General features: G+C 36.8%; 2 protein-coding genes across 5 annotated transcripts in view; one reads left to right on the top strand and one right to left on the bottom strand.

Moving 5' to 3' along the window:
• Positions 1 to 18,758, bottom strand: part of DNAJC24 (DnaJ heat shock protein family (Hsp40) member C24) — a 55,164-nt gene extending 36,406 nt beyond the window's left edge. For 2 of the 3 annotated variants that reach the window (XM_045484862.1, XM_045484860.1), the window contains exons 1-2: positions 18,360 to 18,664; positions 17,723 to 17,866 (exon numbers count right to left, since the gene is read on the bottom strand). In XM_045484862.1, coding sequence (XP_045340818.1) covers positions 17,723 to 17,866; positions 18,360 to 18,395 — 180 coding nt within the window. In that variant the 5' untranslated portion in view covers positions 18,396 to 18,664. The other variant, XM_045484861.1, reaches the window with a different exon arrangement.
• A 9-nt stretch (positions 18,759 to 18,767) lies between these two features.
• DCDC1 (doublecortin domain containing 1) overlaps positions 18,768 to 23,834 on the top strand; it is a 483,981-nt gene continuing 478,914 nt past the window's right edge. Inside the window, exon 1 of one of the 2 annotated variants that reach the window (XM_045484847.1) lies at positions 18,768 to 18,880. The gene's annotated coding sequence lies outside the window, so the exon portion shown is untranslated. The remainder of the gene's footprint in view (positions 18,881 to 23,834) is intronic. The other variant, XM_045484848.1, reaches the window with a different exon arrangement.

Raw genomic sequence — 23,834 nt, 5'->3', positions numbered from 1 at the left:
TGGCTCTAATTGCATCTTGGGCATAATTTCTAGTGAGGATGATGAATAAGGCATCACATGTAAGACTGGCTAAATGCTCTTACACTCATTATTTCATTTAATCTTCATAAAAATAAGACAACAAGAAAAATATTTTGATTTTTACAAGTAAGGAAACCGAGGCTCAGGGAGGTTAAATCAATCCTGGATTAGACAGATCATTAACAGCAGATGTGAGATTCAAAGACATCACAAAAAGATACAAAGCCAGGACTCTCCTTTATTTTATTTATTTATGTGACACACACATGGGGGGCGGGGAAGAGGGGCAGAGGGAGAGAGAGAGAATCTTAAGCAGGCTCCATGCTCAGTATGGAGCTTGACATAGGACTTGATCCCACAACCCTGAGATCATGACCTGAACCAAAATCAAGAAGCAGACACTCAACCAACTAAGCCACCCAGGTGCCCCAACAAAGCCAGGGATCTTAATCCCTGTGCTATACATAGGCCTCCCTGTGAAACTACATTTTAGAATTTATATACTGCATATATCATACCATTTATTATACTAGATACTAATATTTAAACATGTGTCTTCCTCTTAACAATAAACTCTGTTATATCCACGGCATCTAGAATAATGCCTAGAAATACAGTAGGTGCTCACCCTAACAAATGTTGAGTGAATGGATGAATGAATGACTGAAGACAAATCCAGACTGTTTCAATCTTCATTAACAGGACTGAATCCACACATTTAACTAATCTGAATAGCATTATTCTAAAACGAAATATTTTGGATTACCTTTGAGAGTGTAAGAATTATATTTTATATTTTTAAATATTTTGAGATAGCTAAAAGGTAATGGTTAGTTGAAGTTGCTTCAAGGAAAGATGGTCTTTTCCCACACACTGCACCAAGGGTAATGCTCAATTTATAGTCAATATATCAGTCTAACAGAAGGAGAAAGGGTTTTATATTCCATTACTGAGTTTAAGAATCTATTTTATCTTTAATTAGTACATAGCATGGGCAAAACAGCATTAATTTTATTTGTGACATAGAAAATAATTTAAGCATACATTTATATAATACAAAGAATAAATTCATTTGAAAATAAAGGAAAAATTAGTCAAAACACAAATAACCTTAACAAGTAAAAGGGGATTAATGAGCTAAAATCCATGATTTACTTTAAGGCAAATTTTAAAGGTGCTTCATTTACAAATACTGGTGGCAAAATGATAGTTGCTATTTTTAAATCACGTAAACCCTATGCAACTCACTTCTACCATACCCCAAATGTGCTAACTAGACTTCTTATATTTTCTTATATTTTTATTGAAAGCATATTATGTAATATGCTATATAAGATTTACTTGTTAGGAGTAGGAAAAGGGATAAATTCATCTCTCTTTAAAAATCATAATAATTAATTTGGTTAATTAAAGTCCAAATAAAACATCAAGAAATTTTTAGCGTTTAAAACAATGACTAAAGAAATCTATAGTGAGAGTGAAAGCAGATCCATGGTTGCCTAGGGAAGAAGGGGGAGCATAAATGAACTTTCTAGTATGATGGAAATGTTTTGTATCTTGATATGATAGTGGTTATACAGGAATACTCAATCAGAACTCATTACTAACATAGGTGCATTTCACTATATACAAATTATACTTCAATATGTTTTAAATACCCAGAAGAAATATACCCTAAAAAACACAATAAAGTTCTAGCTATTTTATATAGATAAAAGAAATAGTGGAACAATACTCTAGTGAATTTCAACACTTTAACAAAAGTGTGATATTCATTCCTTTGGGAAGCACTGGGCAAAATGTCTTTTAGGGGTTTTGGCATAACTGAAAATAAGATACACCAAATCATAAGGAAATTCTAAACGTAAATGTATTTTAAAACAAAACAGTGACTTAACCATTTCAATTTTTCTTTACTTCTATTACTCCTATTTATTCTTATTACTTTTATTGCTCCTTCTCATCTTCAGTCATTATTTCTTGTGCTTTTTTCCCTTTTTTGGCTGCTGCATCTTTGTCATTTATTGGCTTACAAAGGGCACTGTCAACTCATGGAAATGCATCTTCTGATTGTGGAACTTTGGGGGACGGTATTACCTTTTTGTTATCACCTTACACAAGTTTTGAAAATGATTTTTGGTCTATAAATTCATCATATTATTTGATTTTGAGTACTTAGTGTGTATCTTTGTTCTACATTTCTGTAATCAATAATTTCATTTCTTGGGGCACCTGGGTGCCTCAGTCAGTTGAGCATCCAACTCTTGAGTGTCTGACTCTTGATTTCAGTTCAGGTCATAATCCCATCCTAGGGTCATGGGATTGAGCCCCACTTGGTGTGGAGCCTGCTTAAGATTCTCTCTCTTTCCCTCTGCCCCCTTTCCCCTGCTTGTGTGCTCTCTCTCTCTAAAAAGAAAAAAAAAATTAAAGGTAATACCATCCCCCAAAGTTCTACAATCAAGAGAAAGACACATTTCCATGAGTTGACAATGCCCTTTGCAAGCCAATAAATGACAAAGATGCATGGGAGAAAAAATAGCAAAAGGAGAGAGAAGAGACAAAAATAAAACAAGATGAAAGGCAGCAACCAGAAAAAAAGAAAAAGAAATAATGACTAAAAATGAAAAGAAGCAATAGGATTAATGAGAAACAGACAAAGAGAAGTAGTAATAGAGAACAGACACGGCTAAAAAGGGAGAAAGAGGGAAATTTCAACGGTAGGGAGATAATCAATATAGGAATATAGCAGCCCTATATACCTCAACCATCACAGTAAAGGAGTTAACAAAACAGCAAAAACATGATGAATTTAGCTAACCATCGACCTAATCAAGCTAACTTCCTTTGAGATGTTTTTCTTTTTAATTTAGAAAAACGGTTTTTCCATATAGGACAATACTGTATGATGGGTAAAAGTATCTCCAGAGCTGAAAAGTAACTCTGTGCTAAATCTTTTATTTTATGCACTTGTTACAATTAATTTATTCTGAAATATGATAGTCTCCTACCTTCTAAAAAACTGCATGTAAAACATGCACAATTATATTTATTCATGACAAAACACTACAGTGCTCAATACTATTGCCAAACTGTAAAAATATATATTAGACCTATGACAGAAGTCTTGCTACCATTTACAAACGGAGGAATTCTAAAATTAACTTCAACGTCAAAGCACAAAACTTCAAAAACTAAATGCAAAGCACAAATATGGATGCTTCCTCAGAACCTTGCATCTCAGTTTTCTTAATGGTTTTCATAGTTAAAGAAAAACATCCTAAGTACTGCTCCTCCTGAATGTGACTCCTGGATCTGTGGTACAGACTAGGGATTCCCAAACTTTAATTATTCTTATATCATTTTCAAAATTTATACTATAGTCTCATATTATTAAAACTCTCATTTATTGTTTTTATAACTGTAAATTATCTCATTCATTATTTGGCTTCACCCTAACACCAAGTATTTGCTGTTATGTACATGTATATATAAAATATTTCATAGTAAAGATACAACTGTTCATATAAAAACTGTTCACCTGTGTACCCTGCAAAATTATTTTTGCATATGATCAATAATGTGTACCACACTTAAAGAAATCATACTAAAATACCACACTTTAGGTATTTATGATTTACATAAGAAGAGGTCTCACTGAAAAGATCAAAACCGATATTTACAACTATATTATAACCAAATAGGATTTTTGGAGCCAATATGATTAAATGATTATTGTATCTTTTCTCAAAAGCAGTTTTAGCATTTCAAAATAAGCCATGTCAAAAAAACAAAAAACAAAAAACAAAAAAAACAAAATAAGCCATGTATTAGAAGGATGGATATTTAATCCATTATAAGGGATTTTCTACCTCACACTTTGAAAGATTCATTTCCTTTTTCACTGAGGAATTATTTACATACAATAAGATTTACCATTTCAAGTGTAGCTAGGTAAATTTTAATAATTATACATTGTCAAGTAACAACCACCAAAATTGAGATACAGTTCCATCACCTTAAGGTTTCCTTACACCCCTCTGTAGTCACTAACCTCAGATCCAGGCAGCTATTTAAAGATTTGTATTTTTGATGCTACCTGTCTCTATAGTAGCACTGAATTCAAAGAAAATCTTGGTCACATGTGTTATCTTCTAGCAAGAACAGCTAAATCTTGGGCTTTAGTGTAGATTAAGGTCAAAAAACAGAGGGACAATTCCCAAAATGAGGAAGAACTCTCTTCGAAACACCATCAGTGAACAATGATTTAATAAAAACTGAAGCTGACAAAAAAAAAAAAAAAAAAAAAAAAAAGGTCAATGTGGTACAGTGTTTTCACGGTCTGGAAATACTATTTGAGAGAATGCTGATAGTTATAAGAGGGTGAAAATAACAATGCAGAAGTCTATTCTGAGAGAAAGTTGCTTTCACCTGACTGACTAATCAGTTCTGCAAATATGTAGCTATCTCTAGATATACATTCTTCATCCTTACTTTAACAGATAACCTGACATCTGACATTTTACCTATGTCCCCAACCATCTATATCTACATTTTCCAGCACAAAAAATCATGACAACCCTTAAGCCAATAAAAAAGATTAAAGTGTTATTTTCACTACTGAAAAAAAAAACAGTAAAGCATCAACCTTCTGATGAATTATTATACACAACTAAAAAATAATAACTGAGCATTAACTGAAGGCCAAACATTGCTTTAGATGCTTATGTATGTAACTCATTTAAATCGTTATAACTACCCTACGGGACAGATAGTTACTAAATGCCTAGAATAGGGCTGGCATATAGTGGGTATTCAATAAATACTTGTGATGAGTAAATAATGACTCACATCTATTTTGAAAATAAGGAAACAGGACCCAAGGTTATGGAGCTGGCTCTGAGTCACAGAACTAATATATGGCACACTCAGAATTCAAGCCCTGGGCGCCTGGGTGGCTCAGTTGGTTGAGTATCCAACTTCAGCTCAGGTCATGATCTCACAGCCTGTGAGTTTGAGCCCCATGTAGGGCTCTGTGCTGACAACTCTGAGCCTGGAGCCTGCTTAGGGTTCTGTCTCCTTCTCTCTCTGCACCTCCCCCACTCTCTCTCTCTCTCTCTCTCTCTCTCTCTCTCAAAAGTAAATAAACATTAAAAAAAAAAAAAAAATCCAAGCCCAGAAAGTTACCTCCAGAGCCCACATTTTTTGTAAAATATTTTATTTATTTTTGAGAGACAGAACATGAGATGGGGAGGGTAGGAGAGAGGAGGGAGACACAGAATCCAAAGCAGGCTCCAGGCTCTGAGCTGTCAGCACAGAGTCTGGCATGGGGCTCGAACTCACGAGCCATGAGATCATGACCTGAGCCGAAGTCAGACGCTCAACTGACTGAGCTGAGCCACCCAGGTGCCCCCAGTGCCCACATTTTTAACACATTGCTATACTGCACCTTTAATGTAAATGCTACCTTTTCTCTAAAGATATAATCTATTATTGTAGCATATAAGCAGTAGAAAGGTTCTTAAAAATACACTGAAAAGGTAAGTCCTTCCTTTTTCATTTAACCAGTTTTTAAAGTATATATAGAGTGTGTCATAATATCTTGCCACTAACCAATGTGTTACTTAATTTCTGAGCCTTGGTTTCTTGTCTAAATGTGAGGGATAATAATGGTATGTCGCGTCACAGAGTAAAATGAGGAAATGCATGTACGGTGATAAGAATGCCTGATACATCGCTTCTCGGCCTTTTGGCTAAGATCAAGTGAAGAATGCCTGATACATAGTGCTATGGTTAGCTAAAATCATTCCTTAAATGTTTACTTAAAGTGTCTTATTCCTGGGGCGCCTGGGTGGCGCAGTCGGTTAAGCGTCCGACTTCAGCCAGGTCACGATCTCGCGGTCCGTGAGTTCGAGCCCCGCGTCGGGCTCTGGGCTGATGGCTCAGAGCCTGGAGCCTGTTTCCGATTCTGTGTCTCCCTCTCTCTCTGCCCCTCCCCCGTTCATGCTCTGTCTCTCTCTGTCCCAAAAAAATAAATAAACGTTGAAAAAAAATAAATAAATAAAAAAATAAAAAAAAAAGTGTCTTATTCCTACTACTTTTATCACGGAAAAGAACAGTTCATAATACCGTCTCCGTGAGATACCTAAGTTAAACATCTTGCATCTTACGTGACACCCAGATGACAGCTAAACAGTTAACCACAGTAGCAAAAATTACAATGTTCATTACAAGTCATATCTTTCTGTTTTTTACTTATAACACCCCCAGATTTTTCACAAAATTTCTCTTAATACCAAAGTACCTTTCCTATAATCAGGATCACTTTGCTTTGCAATGTATTCAAAGGCCTATTTCAAGAATTGTCCTTAGCTCTCTTCTTTTTGATTGTGGTAATTTTCCTCCGACTACACCACAGGTACTTCCTACCTTCTTTTTCAAGATGCTAAAATGTATTACATAACTAGCCTAACAATAATCTATATATAACCACTTGTAATCAAAAGAGAACCTCGGAATGCCCACATAAGTATTAAGTGGCATTTTACACCCTTCCAATATTAAGAATAAGAGCCTCCCCTGCATATTTTCCCCTCAAATTACATGGATTTTCTTTAAGATTATGGAACGTATTGTAACAGCAGCATATAATTTTCCGACACAATAATTCTTTTCCAATTGAAAGGTATCCTGTAATATTATCAACATCAATGTGAAAAGACCCCAATTTTCAATTTGACAAAGCTTTTGGGGGGAAGCTTTATCTTTAGTAAACAGCAATTTTCACATGCATAACTGCAAAAACTATGGGAATATAACTAATCATTCTTGGCTCTACACCATTTCAAAGCAATGGATTATTAATTCAACTTATATTAGTAGAAAACTAAAACATTTTTAAAATTAAATAAAATTGTTCATAAGGCAATGTAGTTTTATTAATTAGTAAAGTCCCTATTAATAAAATGCTGTTGGGAAGAACTGATTCAATTACATTTTAGGCAACAGACTTAAATTATAGTAAATTATTAGGCAACAGACTTAATGGTATGTGAAACAAATGCTTCTCAGGCTAATTCCTCACTTTACATTTATATGTAACTTTATATTTATTAAAGCATTCTAATAACTTAGTAAGAATTTTTTTTCATAATCAGGACCTTGAATAAGCACATCTACAAAAATTAAAATAAGGAAGCAGTATTTACTAAATCAACATGGACTGTAAACTTACCAGCCTATGATTTAGCAATATTTTATCCCAACAACTAATTATGTAGGAGTGTTAAATTCAAAGTCTTCTGAACTTGGAAAAGTACACGTAATAAATGTGCCTTTTTACAAAATTAGATTCAGAATGGTATTTGTCAAATGTAATTTTATTCTCCCAATTGTTTTGTGACGTTGAAAAACACAGACTGAGGAAAAAAGGTAATTCAAATTGTAAAGAATATAAACTTTGAAGTCTGTTTTCTCAACTCTATTAGAAACTCTCATCTTATACAAAAAGAATAAGTTTCACTCTCTATATAATCTAGATTCCTTCAAAATTAAAAGAGTAGTAATTATGTCTGACCTGTATAAACTTTCATTGTACATGAGTGAGGTGTTCCATGGGTATCTAGAACACTGAAAATTATGCCTTTAAACAACTATAAATCCTTTCGGATGGCAATTATGAGAGATGTGATATAATGAGAGAGTCTAGAGGCAGAAAAGACGTTATCATGCCTAGATATTAATTTTATCCCATATTAATTGTGTGTTTCAGACAAACCACTTAACTGTAACTAAGTCTTGATTTTTCTCAACTGCAAACACAGCGATAATATTACCTACCATACAGGACAGCTGAGAGGGTAAAACCAGATAAGACATGAAAGTATTGGTAAACTGTGAAGTATAATCTATAAAGGACAATAGACATGCTACCAATTATATACTTATTACTACATATTTCCTTGTCTTCTTGAACAGAATACACTAAATATTGAACCCATGGCCATAATTACAAGTTATTGTGCTAAGCTGTAATACAGGGACCAAAGTCACCATAACCCAGGCTAAAGGAGGCCAAGGTGGTAGGCTGACTGTTTTGGTGTTCTTTTATAGCTTCGGATGCCTTTTATACAGTTAGTTGTTGGCTGAGACTTTCACTGCTAACAGGGTACCTAGCTACCTATGGGGAGCTTTTCCAGAGTAATGCCAGTTAAAAAAATCCTCTCTCCTATAATTTGCTGCTCCACTTCCTTTCTCACCTTCTCTCAATGGACAACTGTCTTCTTCACAAAGAAAAAAGAAGTCACCAAATAAGAACTCATTGACTTCCAGCAGACAAACGGACAAAGGAATCTGCTCTTGGATCCACCTTCTCATCCTTCTGTCCTGTAACAATGGAGACAGGTTCCTCCTCCTCTTACCTAAAGCTAATCCTTCTACTTATGGTTCAGACATCCCCTTCTGCTTTCTGTCAATTATTGTCTCTCTCCCATAACTTCAACCCCAAGCCTTCTCTTGGCTACTTCCCATAAAATTTAATCATGCTCAAGTCTCTTCTGTCTTCTAAAAGGATACACAGGAATGAACATTTTATCACGCTCCAGCTATCCTCCTTCTCCTTACCTGCCGGCTACAGCTCTCCTGACCTAGAGAAATAATACTAAATGCACTTCTACTTGGGAAGGTGTGCACATGGAAGGCAGACACAGTGGGATTAGGGGAGGCAGGGATTAAAACTAAAATAATTTTGAAATAATGAGTTAAGAGTTAATAGGCTGGGGTAGGGGAGGAGGCACAGCGGATCAGGGAGAGAGAGCAGCAAATGCAAAGGCACATAGCTGAGGAAGGGTGATTTGGCTCCTAAAGGGAAATGAAAATAGTTCAGGGTTTCCACTAATGACAAATTTATACATACATTTATCCTTACTCCCTCCCAAAACCCCATTAAAATACCAGCAAAAAAAACAGTAATTTTTTTAAAAGGCAAAAGCATAAATGCATAAGAACAAACATAATAGGAAAGAAGAGAAAAAGCAGATGAGACACCAAAATCTAAGAAGATAGAAAATTGATCCACACATGGTAACCAATTCCATCTACCTGAGAAAACTGAAACCTAAGCCTGGAGCAAGAAACAACTGAGAGGTGAGCTCATTCATGCAGACGACCTGAAGAACTAAAGGCATTAAGTACTTTTGAGAGTGGGGTTGAGGAGCAGGACTGACAAAAGGAAGATTGGTGGAGACTTCAGAAGATGTAATCAGACCTCCAGCTCTCCTCCTCATCAAAAAGCCAGGTATCTCCTCTCTCCTACCACAGCAGAAAACCAGAGGTTTAATGTATGGAGATAGATCAAAGAAGGTTCTGGATTTGGAAATATCAGGTTGAGGGGTAGAATGCAAAGTTGCACTGAAAACAAAAACAGAAAGACAAAACAAAACAAAGAAAGAAAAGTTGGCCCATGGAGCTATATGAGCCCATGTTCCCATCTTCCCAGGTAGGAGATCTGAAAATTCCCCTCTCGGAAGTTGATTCAGCTAGTGTACATTTGGAGTCATCCAACAAAATAATTAACTCTACTTTATGAAATCCCCCCAGTTATGAATAGGAACCCCCAAATAAGCCTGGAACATGTCACTAATTTTTAAAAATTTTTTATCACTTTATTTTTATTTTATTTTGTTCATTTATTTTTCAGCATAAGTGTATTCTTTAATTTCCATCCTCTATTTCTCCCATCTCTCCACCCACCTTCCCTCTGGTAACCATCAGTTTGTTCTCTATAGTTAAGAGTCTGTTTCTCATTTATCTTTGCTCATTTTTTTTGTTTCTTAAAATCCACAAATGAGTGAGATCATATGGTATTTGACTTTCTCTGACTTACTTTGCTTAGCATTATACTCTCTAGATCCATCCATGTTGTTCTAAATGGCAAGATTTCACTCCTTTTATGGCTGAATACTATTCCACTGTGTATATATACCACATCATCTTTATCCATTCTTCAATCAACAGACATTTGGGCTGCTTCCATTGTTTAGCTATTTCAAATAATGCTGCAATAAACATAGGGTGCATATATTCCTTTGAATTAGTGTTTCTGTATTCTTTGGGTAAATGCCCAGTACTGCGACTACGGGATCAGAGTAGTTCTATTTTTAATTTTTTGAGGAGCCTCTCTACTGTTTTCCACAGTAGATGCACCAGTTTGTACTCCCATCAACAGTGCAGGAGGGCTCCTTTTACTCCACATCCTTGCCAATAACCGTTGTTTCTTATGTTTTTGATTTCAGCCATTCTGGTAAGTGAGAGGTGATATCTCATTGCAGTTTTGATTTGCATTTCCCTGATGATGTGTGATGCTGAACATCTTTTCATGTGTCTATTGGCCATCTGGATGTCTTCTTTGGAGAAATGTCTGTTCATGTCTTCTGCCCACTTTTTAAATTTTTTTTTTTAATTTTTTTTTTCAACGTTTTTATTTATTTTTGAGACACAGAGAGACAGAGCATGAACGGGGGAGGGGCAGAGAGAGGGAGACACAGAATCGGAAACAGGCTCCAGGCTCCGAGCCATCAGCCCAGAGCCTGACGCGGGGCTCGAACTCCCGGACCGCGAGATCGTGACCTGGCTGAAGTCGGACGCTTAACCGACTGCGCCACCCAGGCGCCCCTAAATTTTTTTTTTAATGTTTATTTATTTTTGAGAGAGATAGAGACAGAATGCAAGTGGGTTGGGGCAGAGAGAGAGAGGGAGGCACAGAATCTGAAGCAGGCTCCAGGGCTCTGAGCTGTCAGCACAGAGCCTGAGGCGGGGCTCGAATTTACAAGCTGTGAGATCATGACCTGAGGCAAAGTCGGACGCTCAACCTACTGAGCCACCCAAGAGCCCATTCTGCTCACTTTTTAATTGGATTATTTGTTTTTTGAATATTGAGTTGCATCAATTCTTTACATATTTTGGATACTAACCCTTTATCAGATATATCATTTGCAAATATCTTCTCCCATCGGTAGGTTGCCTTTTAGTTTTGCTGATTATTTCCTTCACTGTGCAGAAGCTTTTTATTTTGATGTAGTCCCAATAGTTTATCTTTGGTTTTATTTCCCTTCCCTTAGGAGACATATCTAGAAAAATGCTGCTATAGCTGATGTCAGAGCAATTACTGCCTGTGCTTTCTTCATGGATCTTTATGGTTTCAGGTCTCACATTTAGGTCTTTAATCTATTTTGAGTTTATTTTTGTGTATGGTGAAAGAAAGTGGTCCAGTTTCATACTTTTGCACGTGGCTGTCCAGTTTTCCCAACAACATTTGTTGGAGAGACTCTTTTTCCCATTGTATATTCATTCATCCTTTATTGAAGATTAATTGGCCATATAAATTGTAGGTTTATGTCTGGGTTTTTTGTTCTCTTCCATTGATCTCTGTCTATTTTTATGCCAGTACCATAGACTGTTTTAATTATGACTGCTTTGTAATATAACTTGAAATCTGGAATTGTGATACCTCCAGTTTTGTTTTTCTTTTTCAAGTTTGCTTTGGCTATTTGAGGTCTTTTGTGGTTCCATACAAATTTTAGGAATGTTTGTTCTAGTTCTGAGAAAAAAAATGCTGTTGGTATTTTGATAGGGATTGCATTAAATGTGTAGATTGCTTTGGATAGTATAGACATTTTAACAATATTTATTCTTCCAGCCTGTCAACATGGAATGTGTTTCCCTATCTTTGCATTGTCTTGAATTTTCTTCATCATAAAAGCCCTCTGCAATGTAGATCTAGAGGGAACATACCTCAACATAATAAAGGCCTTACATGAAAACCCACAACCAGCATCATACTTAATGGTGAAAAACTGAGAGCTTTCCCCCTAAGGCCAGGAAAAAAAGATGTCTGCTCTCACCACTTTTATACAATATAGTACTGGAAGTCCTAGCCACAGCAATTAGACAATATAAAGAGACAAAAGGCATCCAAATTGGTAAGGAAGAAGTAAAACTCTCACTATCTGCAGATGACATGATACTATATGTAGAAAACCCTAAAGACTCCACCAAAAACTACTAGAATTGGTAAATAAATTCAGTAAAGTCGCAGGATACAAAACCAACATATAGGAATCTATTCTATTCCTATATACTAATAATGAAGCAGTGGAGTGGAACATTTCATTCTTAAAGATGAAAAGATGACCAATGATCACCAAATATAGGAAAAAAGAACCTCTATGACAAAAGGAAGAGAAAAACCAAAAGGAACTCAAAGAGGGGCACCTGGGTGGTTCAGTCGGTCAAGCGTCTGACTCTTGATCTCAGGGTAGGGAGTTCAAGCCCCATGTTGGGCTCCATGCTGGGCATTAAGTCTACTTAAAAAAAAAAAAAAAAAAAAAAAAAAAAAAGAGGGGCGCCTGGGTGGCTCAGTCGGTTGAGCGTCCGACTTCAGCTCAGGTCATGATCTCACGGTCCGTGAGTTCGAGGCCTGCCTAGGGCTCTGTGCTGACAGCTCAGAGCCTGGAACCTACTTGGGATTCTGTCTCCATCTTCTCTCTGCCCCTCCCCGGCTCATGCTCTGTCTCTCTCTCTCTCTCTCAAAAATAAACAAAAACAAATGTATAAATAAAAAAATAAAATAAAATAAAATAAAATGAACCCAAAGAAAAAGAAGAAAACTTAAAAAAAAACTTTATTAACCTAAACAAAATATTTTATTCCTAAAACAGTATCAGGAAGTCACACACACATCAAAAAGAAAATTCAGAAAATAGGCAGAGTTGTTAGAAATAAAAATACAAAATTGAAGTCATCAATAGAGGAATTAAAATATAAAGATGATTACATTCATACAATTCACTCATTGAACAAAATTTGAGTACCTACTACTTTCCAGAGATAATTTAGTAAGAGGTAAATTAGGAAAATATCATGTCCTATAAGACAAATGAAAATATAACAAAGAAGAATATGTGATAAACTGTGTCAAAAGCTGCTGTTATCTAAGCAGGGTTGACAATTTAAATTTATTACTTAGCAAAGTGGTGTCTGCCTGGAAGAAGAGGTCTCATCTTTGGAATGCCCAGAAACAGTGTCTTACCCCCTTTCCAAGGCTTCTTCCATAGCTTACCATCAGTACCTAATAGACACACCTCTTCATCCCAAAGCAATTTACACATCCATACCAACTTTGTTCAGAATTCTTCAGCTCTATTTGGCTTAGGAAGAAACCAAGTTAGGAGAAAAAATTTTGGTTTTTCTTTAATTGAGTTTGGTCTGGAAAGTCCTCTCCTCCAAACTCCATCTCTCCACAAGGAGCCAATACAGCAAAGCTTATTGGGAGACAGTTGGGCCAATCATTCTTCCTTTTAAGTGTCTTTTTTTTTTTTTCCCCTTTGCTCACTTTGACCCTCCTTCTCCAGGACTTTAGTTCCTCACATTTGCAGGTATCATAACATAGTACAGTGGGCCCACATACACCTGTGCACCAGAATCACTGGTCCAGCTGGTTAAAGTTGTAGGCATCAGGGGAGCAAAAGGCACAAAGAAACTTTTTAGCATTATGAAAATGTTCCATATCTTAACCGTGGTGATAATTTACACAGTTGTACGTAACTACAAAAAACCTCTTCAAAATAAATTTAAATTTAAACGTTGACACCTCAAAAAACTGAAAAAGAGAGTTATTAATTATGCTAGGACAAAAGGCACAAACCACCTCTACTCTGGGAAAAGTAGGATAAATGGTCATCTTACTAATAAATCAAAATGAAGACTAAGTATTAACCATTGGTTATAGCAACATGGATATTGTGAAGTAATAGAAAAAAATATCCACATGTCTCTGCCTCCAGTTTCTGGCGCAGAATTCCTAAAACCCTTGGAATCTCCTGGGTGACTGAAGTGTCTTTTTTTCTAATGGGGTGACTCTCGGTGGGCTCCTGGATGGGGGCTGATCACCAGAAAGTCTAAGCCATAATTGGAAGCTTGGAACTTTCAGGCCCATCCCTCATTCTCCAGAGAAGGGAGAGGAGATGGAAATGGAGTTAGTAATCAATCATGCCAACATGATGAAGCCTACACGCAATTCCCAACAGTACAGGGTTCAGAAAGTATCTGAGTCGGTGAACACATACATCTACATGCCAGGAGGGTGGCATACCCCAGCTTCACAGTGACAGAATCTCCTGTATTCTGTATCTCTTCATCTGGTTATTCATCTGTATCCTTTACCATAACCTTTATTATATAATGAACTGGTAAATGTGATGATTTCCCTGAGTTCTGTGAGCCTTTCTAGCAAATTATCAAACTCAAGGAGAGGGTCAGGGAACCCTAATCTATAGCTGGTCGGTCAGAAGTATAGGTGACAACCTGGGACTTGTGACTGGCATCTCAAGTGGGGGCAGTGTTGTGGGAGTGAGCCCTTAACTTTGTGGGATCTGACGCTATCTCCAGGGAATGTCAGAATTGAAGTGAATTATAGGACATCCAACTGGTGTTGCAGAAAATTGCTTGATGTGTTGAAAATCCACACATCTGGTGACAGAAGAATTATGTGTGAGTAAAGGAAAAACACAGGAGGAGGACTGTGTTTTTTCCCATTACAGGTATCACTGGCAATCTTGATAAGAGCAGTTTCAGTGTAGTGGTGGGAGCAAAGCCTCATTGGAGTAGGTTTAAAAGAATTGGGAAGAGGAAAATTGGAGAAAGGAAATAGAGATAACATTTTGAAATGTTTTTTGCTACAAAGAATACAGAGGGGTGCCTGGATGGCTCAGTTGGTTAAACATCCGACTCTTGATTTCAGCTCAGGTCATGAACTCATGGTTTGTGAGATAGAGACCCACATCAGGCTCTGTGCTGATAATACAGACCCTGCTTGGAATTCTCTCTCCCTCTTCCTCTGCCACTCCCCCACCTCAAAATAAATAAATAAACATTTTTTTTTTTTAAAAGAAGAACCATAGAAGAGTTGGGGCAACAAGTGGCAGAAATGGGTTGAAAGAAAGGCTGGATTTTTTTTTTTCCAAAGATGGGAAAAATGATGGTACATTTTAATGCAGATAGGAATAATCCAGGAGAACAGGCCAGATATCCCACAAACTCATAGTTGTTTGTTTTCTTTTGTTTTCTTAAATAAGGAGCTGAGGACTCAAAGAAACCCAATGAATCCAAATTCAAAATGAAAAGGTCCTCCCCAGAAGAGAAGAAACCCATTACTGGCTTTATCTTTGGCATAGCAGCAAAAGCAGGAAGCCATCACAGATGTAGATAAAAAGAAAACAAATTAGGGGTGCCTGGGTGGCTCAGTCTGTTAAGCGTTCACCTCTTGGTTTCAGCTCAGGTCATGATCTCATGGTTCATGAATTCGAGCTCTACATCGGGCTGACAGCATGGAGCCTGCTTGGGATTTCTCTCTCTCCCCCTCCCCAATTCATGCTGTCTCTCTCAAAAAAATAAATAAATAAATAAATAAACTTAAAAAAAAAAAAAAAAGAAAAGAAAACAAACTTTTAATCATTTTTAAGGGCCAACTCCAGACTGGCATGACCTATGGACGGGCGTCAAATGTACAGAGACTGTACCTGCCCACCAATTCTATTCCATATTCCAAGTATTCACAAGAAAGAACAGAGATAGGACAGGACAGCCAAGAGTCATTCATCTATGAGGCACTGGTACAAGTGGCCTACTAAGGTTGGAGAACAGGACTGGAGAACTGAGAGAAAACCCTCCAAACCATGAGATCATGACCTGAGCTGAAGTCAGATGCTTAACCAACTGAGCCACCCAGGCGCCCCAAGAATACACTTGATTTTTAAAAAAGACACTTCAGAAAAGATAATTATACAAATGGCTAATAATAACATTTAAAAATGCTTACAATCATTAGTCATCAGAGAAATACAAAACAAAACCACAATGAGAGATCACTATAAACACAGAATTGGGTGGTGGTTCTCAATGGAATGGGGAGGTTGGCCATTTTGATCCCCAGGAGACATTTTTAGTTGTTACTGGCATCTAGAATGCTGCTCATCATCCTACACTGCACAGGGAAGCCCCACATAACATAGAATTATCCTGCCCTAAATGTCAATGGCAGCAAAATTGAGAAACCCTCAATCGATGAAATGAAAGAGACAAATAGCATCAAATGTTGGTGAAGATCTAGAGCAACTGTAACTCTCTAATAGGCTAAGAGAGGGTATGCAAAATGACTCACTCATTTTGGTGTTTGACAAGTGCTAATATATGAAGAGCAAACAGCTTCTCATTGCCATATTAAAGGTCAACATGGACTAAAAGGCCTGCATGATCTAGACCCAGTCTACTTTTCTAGCCTCAACTCTCACTGAAATGAGGGAAAAGGATGATTCAGTATGAGGAAAAATTTTTCAATCAAGTCTACTTGACTTTAACGAAAGAAATCTTGAAAATTCTGAGACAAAAGAAATCTTAGTATCATTTAGTCAGCTTACTACCTAAAGAAGGGATAGTAATACATTCTTGACAGTAAAATGGCTACTGTCTCTCACAATAAATGCAAACAGTTTTGGCAAAATCTCAGATCTATTTGACAAAAACTATAGGAACAACTAATGCTACATAAGTAATGATGCTCTATCCCTTTTGTAAACTAAGTTAACTGGAGACCATTATAGAGTTACTGACATTGGCTTAAGAAACTTCACAATATAGGTTGAAAAAAATTAAAATAACAGTTAAGAAAGATACTATATACTTATAATTACAACTCATTTCACAAAAGAATTGAGTTGTGTGAAAAACAGTGTATAAATGGGCACTATTCAATAAAAACACAATACAAACTATAAATGCAAGCCACATATGCAATATCAAAGCAAAAATCAGATTAAATTGATTTTATATTTTATTATACTATATGCAAATATATGCATACATTATGTACAAAATACGCAAAATAGCCAATATACCCAGATTTTTATCACCTCAATATGTAATCAACATAAAGTTTAGATTATTTTATATTCTTTTTTTTTTTTCATTTAACGTTTATTTATTTTTGAGACAGAGAGAGACAAAGCATGAACGGGGGAGGGTCAGAGAGAGGGAGACAAAGAATCTGCAACAGGCTCCAGGCTCTGAGCTGTCAGCACAGAGCCCGACGCGGGGCTCGAACTCACGGACGGCAAGATCATGACCTGGGCCGAAGTCGGCCGCTTAACTGACTGAGCCTATATTCTCTTTTTGTACTAAGTCTTCAAAATCCACTGTGTATTATACATTTATAGTAAATTTCATTTTGGACTAGCCACATTTCAAATGCTCAATAGACACATGTAGCTAGTGGCTACTGGATGCTAACATTGCTTATTCTAAGCACTTTACATGGACTATTTCATTTAATCCTCTCTGAGGCACATACAGGGGGAAAGTAACTTGTCCCAAGTTCCCACAGTTAGTGGTAGAATCAGGATTCCAAATCAACCTGCATGACTCAGATTTCTTGCTCCAAACCATGTTTTCCCATTTCAAATAAAAAAAAAAAAAATTTTTTTTTTTTTTTTTTTTTACAGTATTACTGACACTTTCAACTAATCAAATTAATACCTTACTTCTCCTGCTTTGATATCATACATTCATTTTAGGGAAACCTAAATTTCCCATCACTTAAGAAAAAACTGTTTCCCCCCACCCCCATGATTTAAATCTGCAAGCAAAGACTTACCAGTAGTATGAGTTTTTGATACTTGTGTTTTAGGTCTGACATACTTGCAGATGGGTCTGCCCCCAGAATGCTGTACCAATCCTTCTTTGGTATCTGCTCAAATGCCATCATCCACTGAACAAGAAGTGGGCCTTCTCGGATAGGCTTAATAAAAATATTGATGACGATTCATTAGTTTGCAGGATCGAAGAAATACGCAAGTACGTTTCTAAGTTCTTTAATATTTAGTTGAGTAAATCATGATTACAATACAATCCTCATGAAGCATATATTTTCATTTTCATTCAAAACGCCCCAAGAATCTCACGTGTAAGTATACAGACAAGGATGGAACATGTGTTACAGGTTTCATGATATACACTTATATCTTAAATCAATGAATATATAATAGCATTAAGAAAAAAGAATCCGAAAACGAACCCGAGCGGTGATGACCTCTAAGAAGGTATTTGTGCTAGTCTCATGGTAAAGGCGGCACACAAGAAGTCCTCAGTAAACACACTAGAGAAATTTAATAAATGCTGACAAATTTAAAAAATGTTGAAAACAAAACAAAACAGCAAAGAATTAAAATGAATTTGGGAGCATTCCCTCTTAGCGTTTCCACTTCTTAGTGTTCACGTTTCTTTCACATTACCTCAATAGAGTAATATGGGAAAGGGCCGGTCAGCATGGGCGGCAGGTAGACAGCAAGAGTCCCTCGGTTTCTGGCGCTCACAAAGAACTGAAAGTGCTCACAGGAGGACACCCCAGCCCTCTAGAGTACAGAACAGACCTCGCCGGGAGCCCCAGAAATCAGGCAACCTCTTCCCACAGCCGGTAACTTCAAGAGATGGGGGTGGGGAGCTCCTCAAAATTGAGACTTGGGAATCCACTGTACTCACTGCGGCTGTACCACCCAGTCTTAGGCGGATACCCTCCGCTGCCTTTACTCAGTATCAAACTTACCAAACTTCTTAACAGTACTTCGTACCCACTCCTCGCCGGCAGCCTGCCAAAACCCGGAACCGGCTTCTCCTTCCGCCGGAAGTCATTGCTCTGACGTGACTACGTTTCTAGTCGAGCTCTTATGGCCGAGACACCAAGCAAGAGGCGCTCCGCCCTCCTGGACGCGGTCGCTATGGTAACCAGTCTCTGCTTCCAAGGAGTTTACCAGCAGTAAGTGTCGGGTTGTGAAAAGAGGTGTCTTTCGCTTCTTTCTAACTCCCTTTTGTCCCAGGTCTGCGACTGTAGCGTTTCTCCTCTCCCCCAAGAGTACTTCACACCCGGGCTTCCTCCGCCTTCCCCAAAGCTCCCTCCGCTTACCCTGCCCAGCGCTGCTCCCAATCCTTTTGTGGTTGGTGATGGTTCTTCGGCGTGGGGGGGGGGGGGGGGGGGTGAGGAATGGTGGAGTAGGGGGATGTGAAAGATGAGATCTAATTCCTCCCTTGTCGCTACACTTGCCTTAGAATGTTCTTATTCTAAAAAAAAGAAAAAAAAAAAGAATGTTCTTATTCTAAAATTAAGAGAAAACCTATGACGATTGAAGTTTTTCTTTTCAGTTTGAATAGTTTTTTTCTGGAAAAGTTTTTTTTTTTTTTTTTTTTTTTAATTTGAGAATGCGCGCGACGGAGATGGGGGAGAAGGACAGAGAGAGAGAGAGAGAGAGAGAGAGAGAGAATCTCAAGCAGACTGCATGGTCAGTCCCAGCCAGTGGAGGGGTCGGGGTGGGGGAATGGATCCCAGGACCCTAAGCCAAAATCAAGAGTCCAACGCTCAACTAACTCAGCCACCCAGGCCCCCACCCTGGAAAAGATTTTCAACCCAATTATTTCTTGTAGATCTTAGCAACTGGTAACTTTTAAAAATCCGTTCACATTTACTATCTCGCTTCACTTTCACTTCAACCCGGTGAGGCTAATAAGGCAGGTGTTAAAATCCCATTTTGTAGATGAGGAAACAAACCAAGCATCAAGGCCAAATAGCTATTTGTATAGCAGCAGAACAGGACACTCAGGAAGTCAGCCTATTACCAGGGAAGCCAGGCTATCTTTCAAGGTTACAGAAAAAGCAGAATGAACCACTCCACTTTGAGGCAGTTGTTGGCCACTCCAAAAGGCTACTGTTAAGTTTTTTTGGTTAGTTTTTCCCTTCTTCATTCTGCTTTGCCTTCTGTTCTTCCCATTTAGTATCTCTATACTGCTCACCTTACACTGACCTCTCTTCTTGCATTGTACCCAGAGGTGAAACTGCATCTTGTGTTTTGTCAACATGATTTAAATTTCACTTGGAGATGTTAAGTTGGTTCTGTTGTTGTTACTGCTTAAATTTGCTTTTCTTCTTCTTTTTTGTCTTTCTTCTACCAAATCTCAGTTGAAGAAGCAATTAAGATAAACCTAAGTACATTAAGTAAAATATTTTAATATGGCCAAATTATTTAATGATGGTATAAAGAATAATTGAATGACACAAGAAAGTGAGAAAATCCAGAGTGAAAAGTATAGACTGGGTTCTCCATAGGATTTTGTCATGTTTAAAATTAGAGACAGAACATTATGCCAAGTTAGAGGATTTGATTTTAGTCCTGGTTCCAACATACCTTCTGTGTGGTTCTAAGGAAATACCTTATATGAATGAACTGTGTTGTTCTGAATACCTTTCTTGACACACCATTGAAATTTTAGCCCCCAAACACCCCCCTTTCCACTGCTTAGTGCTTCCTCATATAGATAGTTATGCTCAGATCCTCCAATTTTTACAGCAAGAGCACGCAACTTTGATTTATGATCCCCTAGGGTATTGTGTTGTCTCTTTTATTCCCTTTTTTTAAGCCAAATTCTGAAAAGTCTGATCACGGTACCTCCATTTTCTCAAGTTACTCTTTTATATTTGTGTGTGTGTGTGTGTGCTCTGTGTGTGTATGTATGTAGGTAGGTAGGTAGGTTTTAGATAGTAAGAAATATGCATTTTTCTCCTAGCAATTCCCAAGTCTTCTGTCATTTCATCTCGACATACTCTAGCTAACATCACTAAAGCATACTTTAGTTTGCAACTTTTTCTTTCATCTCCATAAAGTCATTCCACTGAAATGATCAATTACTCATTGATGGCATCCAATATCTAGTCTCTATTTACATTTCCTTAGTTGTCTCAGAAATGACTTTTTATGGTTAGTTTGCTTGAATCATGATCCAAACAAAATCTATACATTGTTTTCAACGTTCTGTCTCTTAAGTATCTTAGCTATAGCAGTCCCACTTCATTGCTATCTAGGTATTTTTTTCTTTTCCTGCCATTGGCTTATTGAAAGCCAGATCAGTTGTCTTACAGTCTGAATTTATTATTACAGAATAAGTTTTTGAAACACTTTTTGCATGAGTCCCTGCTCATTTTTCTTTATTTTTATTTTTCTAGAGCATTATTGCCCAATAGAAATATGATGTAAGCCACAGATGCAAGCCACATATATAATTTTAAATTTCCCAGTAGCCACATTAGGAACATAAAACGAGGTGAAATGATTTTTAATAATATATTTTATTTAACCTAATATATTTGGAGTATGATCATTTCAAAATGTAATCAATGTATTATTAATGGTATTTTACATTGCTTTTTCATGCTAAGTTTTCAAAAGCTGCTGTGTATCTTACCTGTATTGCTTATTCTCAGTTTGGACTTGCCACATCTCAGGTGCTAAATAGCTACATATAACTAGTGACTGCTGTTTTGAACAAGCCAGGTCTAGAGAATAAAGTCTTGGGGTGCCTGACTGGTTCAATCAATAGAGCATGTAATTCTTGATCTCAGGGTCGTTGAGTTTAAGCCCCACATTGGGTGTAAAGCTTACTTTAAAAAATAAGTAAATAAATAAAATGGAAGATAAAGTCCTAACTCCTTAACCTGGTATTTACTTACCACCCCAATATGATCCATAGTTTTCTAGCCTCATCACCTATTAACCTCCTACATGAAATGTTGAACAATGGGATCTTTTCTTGGTACTTCATCCATAATTTCGTTCAGGTGGTTCTCCTTGCTTATACCATCTTTCCTCTTTGTTTCCACCCATCAATTTTATCCCTCCTTTAAGACCCATCTCTTCCATCAAGCCTTTTATGATGGTCCAATCCTTAGAAATTAGTTCCTCCTCTCAACTTTCATAGCAAGTCCTGTGTGTACTCCTCATTTGCACTCATCCTATCTCACAGGGTACTATTATACATTTTGGATGTGTGTTCTGATTCCCTAATTCCATAAGGTCTGTAGGGCAGGGACACCTCTTAAAGAAACTAAGCACCAACTATCTTGCCACATGTCTGAAGTTGATGTGTATTTATAATAGTTTTGTTTCTCACTATCTTATTTTAAGAAGGTAATTTATCCATTTTTTTTAAATAGGCTCCACACCCAACATGGGACTCTAACTCATGACCCTGAGATCTAGAGTCACATGTTCTACCGACTAAGCCAGCCAGGCATCCCAGTAATTTATCCATTTTATGTAAAACTAACATAGCAGAAATATAAACTGTGTTAGCACAATGGTTAAGAGCATGAAGTCTGGTGTCAGACTGCATAGGTTTGAACCCAGGCTCTGTCTCTTACTGGTTATGTGAACATTTTAAGTTAATTAATCTTTATGGCTTGGTTTCTTTCTCTGTAAAATAGGATTAATAATAGTATCTCCCTCTATGTCTGTTGTGAGGATTCAGTGAGAAAATAGTGCCTAAGAGTAGTAAGTACACAGGAAAGGTTAGTTTTTGTTGTTATTATCATTAATAGTGAAATATTTGTTGCTCAGTTTTGGATATTAGAACATTAAGAATTCATAGCTGTATTTTAGGAATTTTCAAACAGAGCAAATGAAAGCTGCAAACTATTGAGTTGGAAAAATGATGCCAAACCAAAATGTTTGTTGAACTATAGTTTGTAGATAAAAGCAAAAAGGGCAAAAGAGGGCAAAAACCTCTTAATTCCTGTGTCATCAGCATCTAACACAAGCGACGTAGGCATATGTTAAATATTTAACTTCAAGATGATTGATCAAGTACTATATCTAGAATTAAATGTAGATATAGATGTAGATGTAAGTATAGTTATATAGATATAGCAAGGCTTTAAGACCCTTGGTTGTAGTGGTGGTAAAAAAAAACCACATTCTTATTCAATTCATCACTTTAGTACTTATCTGCCCATTAACTAATGTCTACCACACATTAATAAATTCTCACTTTGAGATCCTGTTAGTAAATTGTGCTTCTTATTGATGAATAATATTTGCACTATATACAGTGTATTTCTGCTATTTTTATCCTAGGATTATATCTGCTTGGCTCTTTCTACTGGTTTCATCACCAACTCTTCTTTAATTTTCTTGGTCTTATTTATCTCTGAGTTTTTAGGATTTTAATATCAGTGAACTAAGCTGTATTTATTTTTAAGTACCACAAACTATTATGGTTATGTTCTGAAATTAGATGATTATCCCTACAACAACTTAAAATCTATTGGGAAGATAGAAAACCATCAAGAACTAGCTAGTGATGAGATAAACACACACATATACACATACATGTAGTACATATAGAGCCTTCATTCACTTATTCATTCAATCAACAAACCACTTATCGAGTATCTACTATGTGTCCCACACTTTGTTACAAGAGACACAAGACAGTTGGCTGTAGCCCTTATAAAAGCTTAGAGTTTATCTGGGTAAACAGACAATTAAAGAAGCAACTGAAATAACTGAAGAAGTATTATGCCAGAGGAAATACGGGTGCTGTGACAGTTACTAACTTATAGTTAATGTGAATAGAATAAGGCAGATTACTGAATGATTGAAATGAATGATTGAAACCCTTGACTCAAAATGAGGCTAATCCAGGAAGATGCATGGAAGTAGTAAGTTTCAAATATTTAAGTATTAAGTTTAGATGGAGGGAGAGATGAATGGTTAGAATTATAGAAACTTTTTTTCTTTTTTTGGCATGTTATCATAATGCTTTAGACAGTATTGAGAATCAGCCCTATTGAACAATTGTACCTCATCTTTCAGAAATGGTTTTTCATTTTTGCATTTTTTTTTCCCATCACTGGTTGTCTTCACTTGATTTATTCTCTCTTTTGT

Source organism: Leopardus geoffroyi, chromosome D1 (assembly GCF_018350155.1).
Source record: "Leopardus geoffroyi isolate Oge1 chromosome D1, O.geoffroyi_Oge1_pat1.0, whole genome shotgun sequence".
In the NCBI taxonomy this organism is placed as follows: Eukaryota; Metazoa; Chordata; class Mammalia; order Carnivora; family Felidae; genus Leopardus; species Leopardus geoffroyi.
The sequence above is the reverse complement of the archived record's forward strand: the minus strand, read 5'-3'. Positions and strand labels throughout refer to the sequence as shown.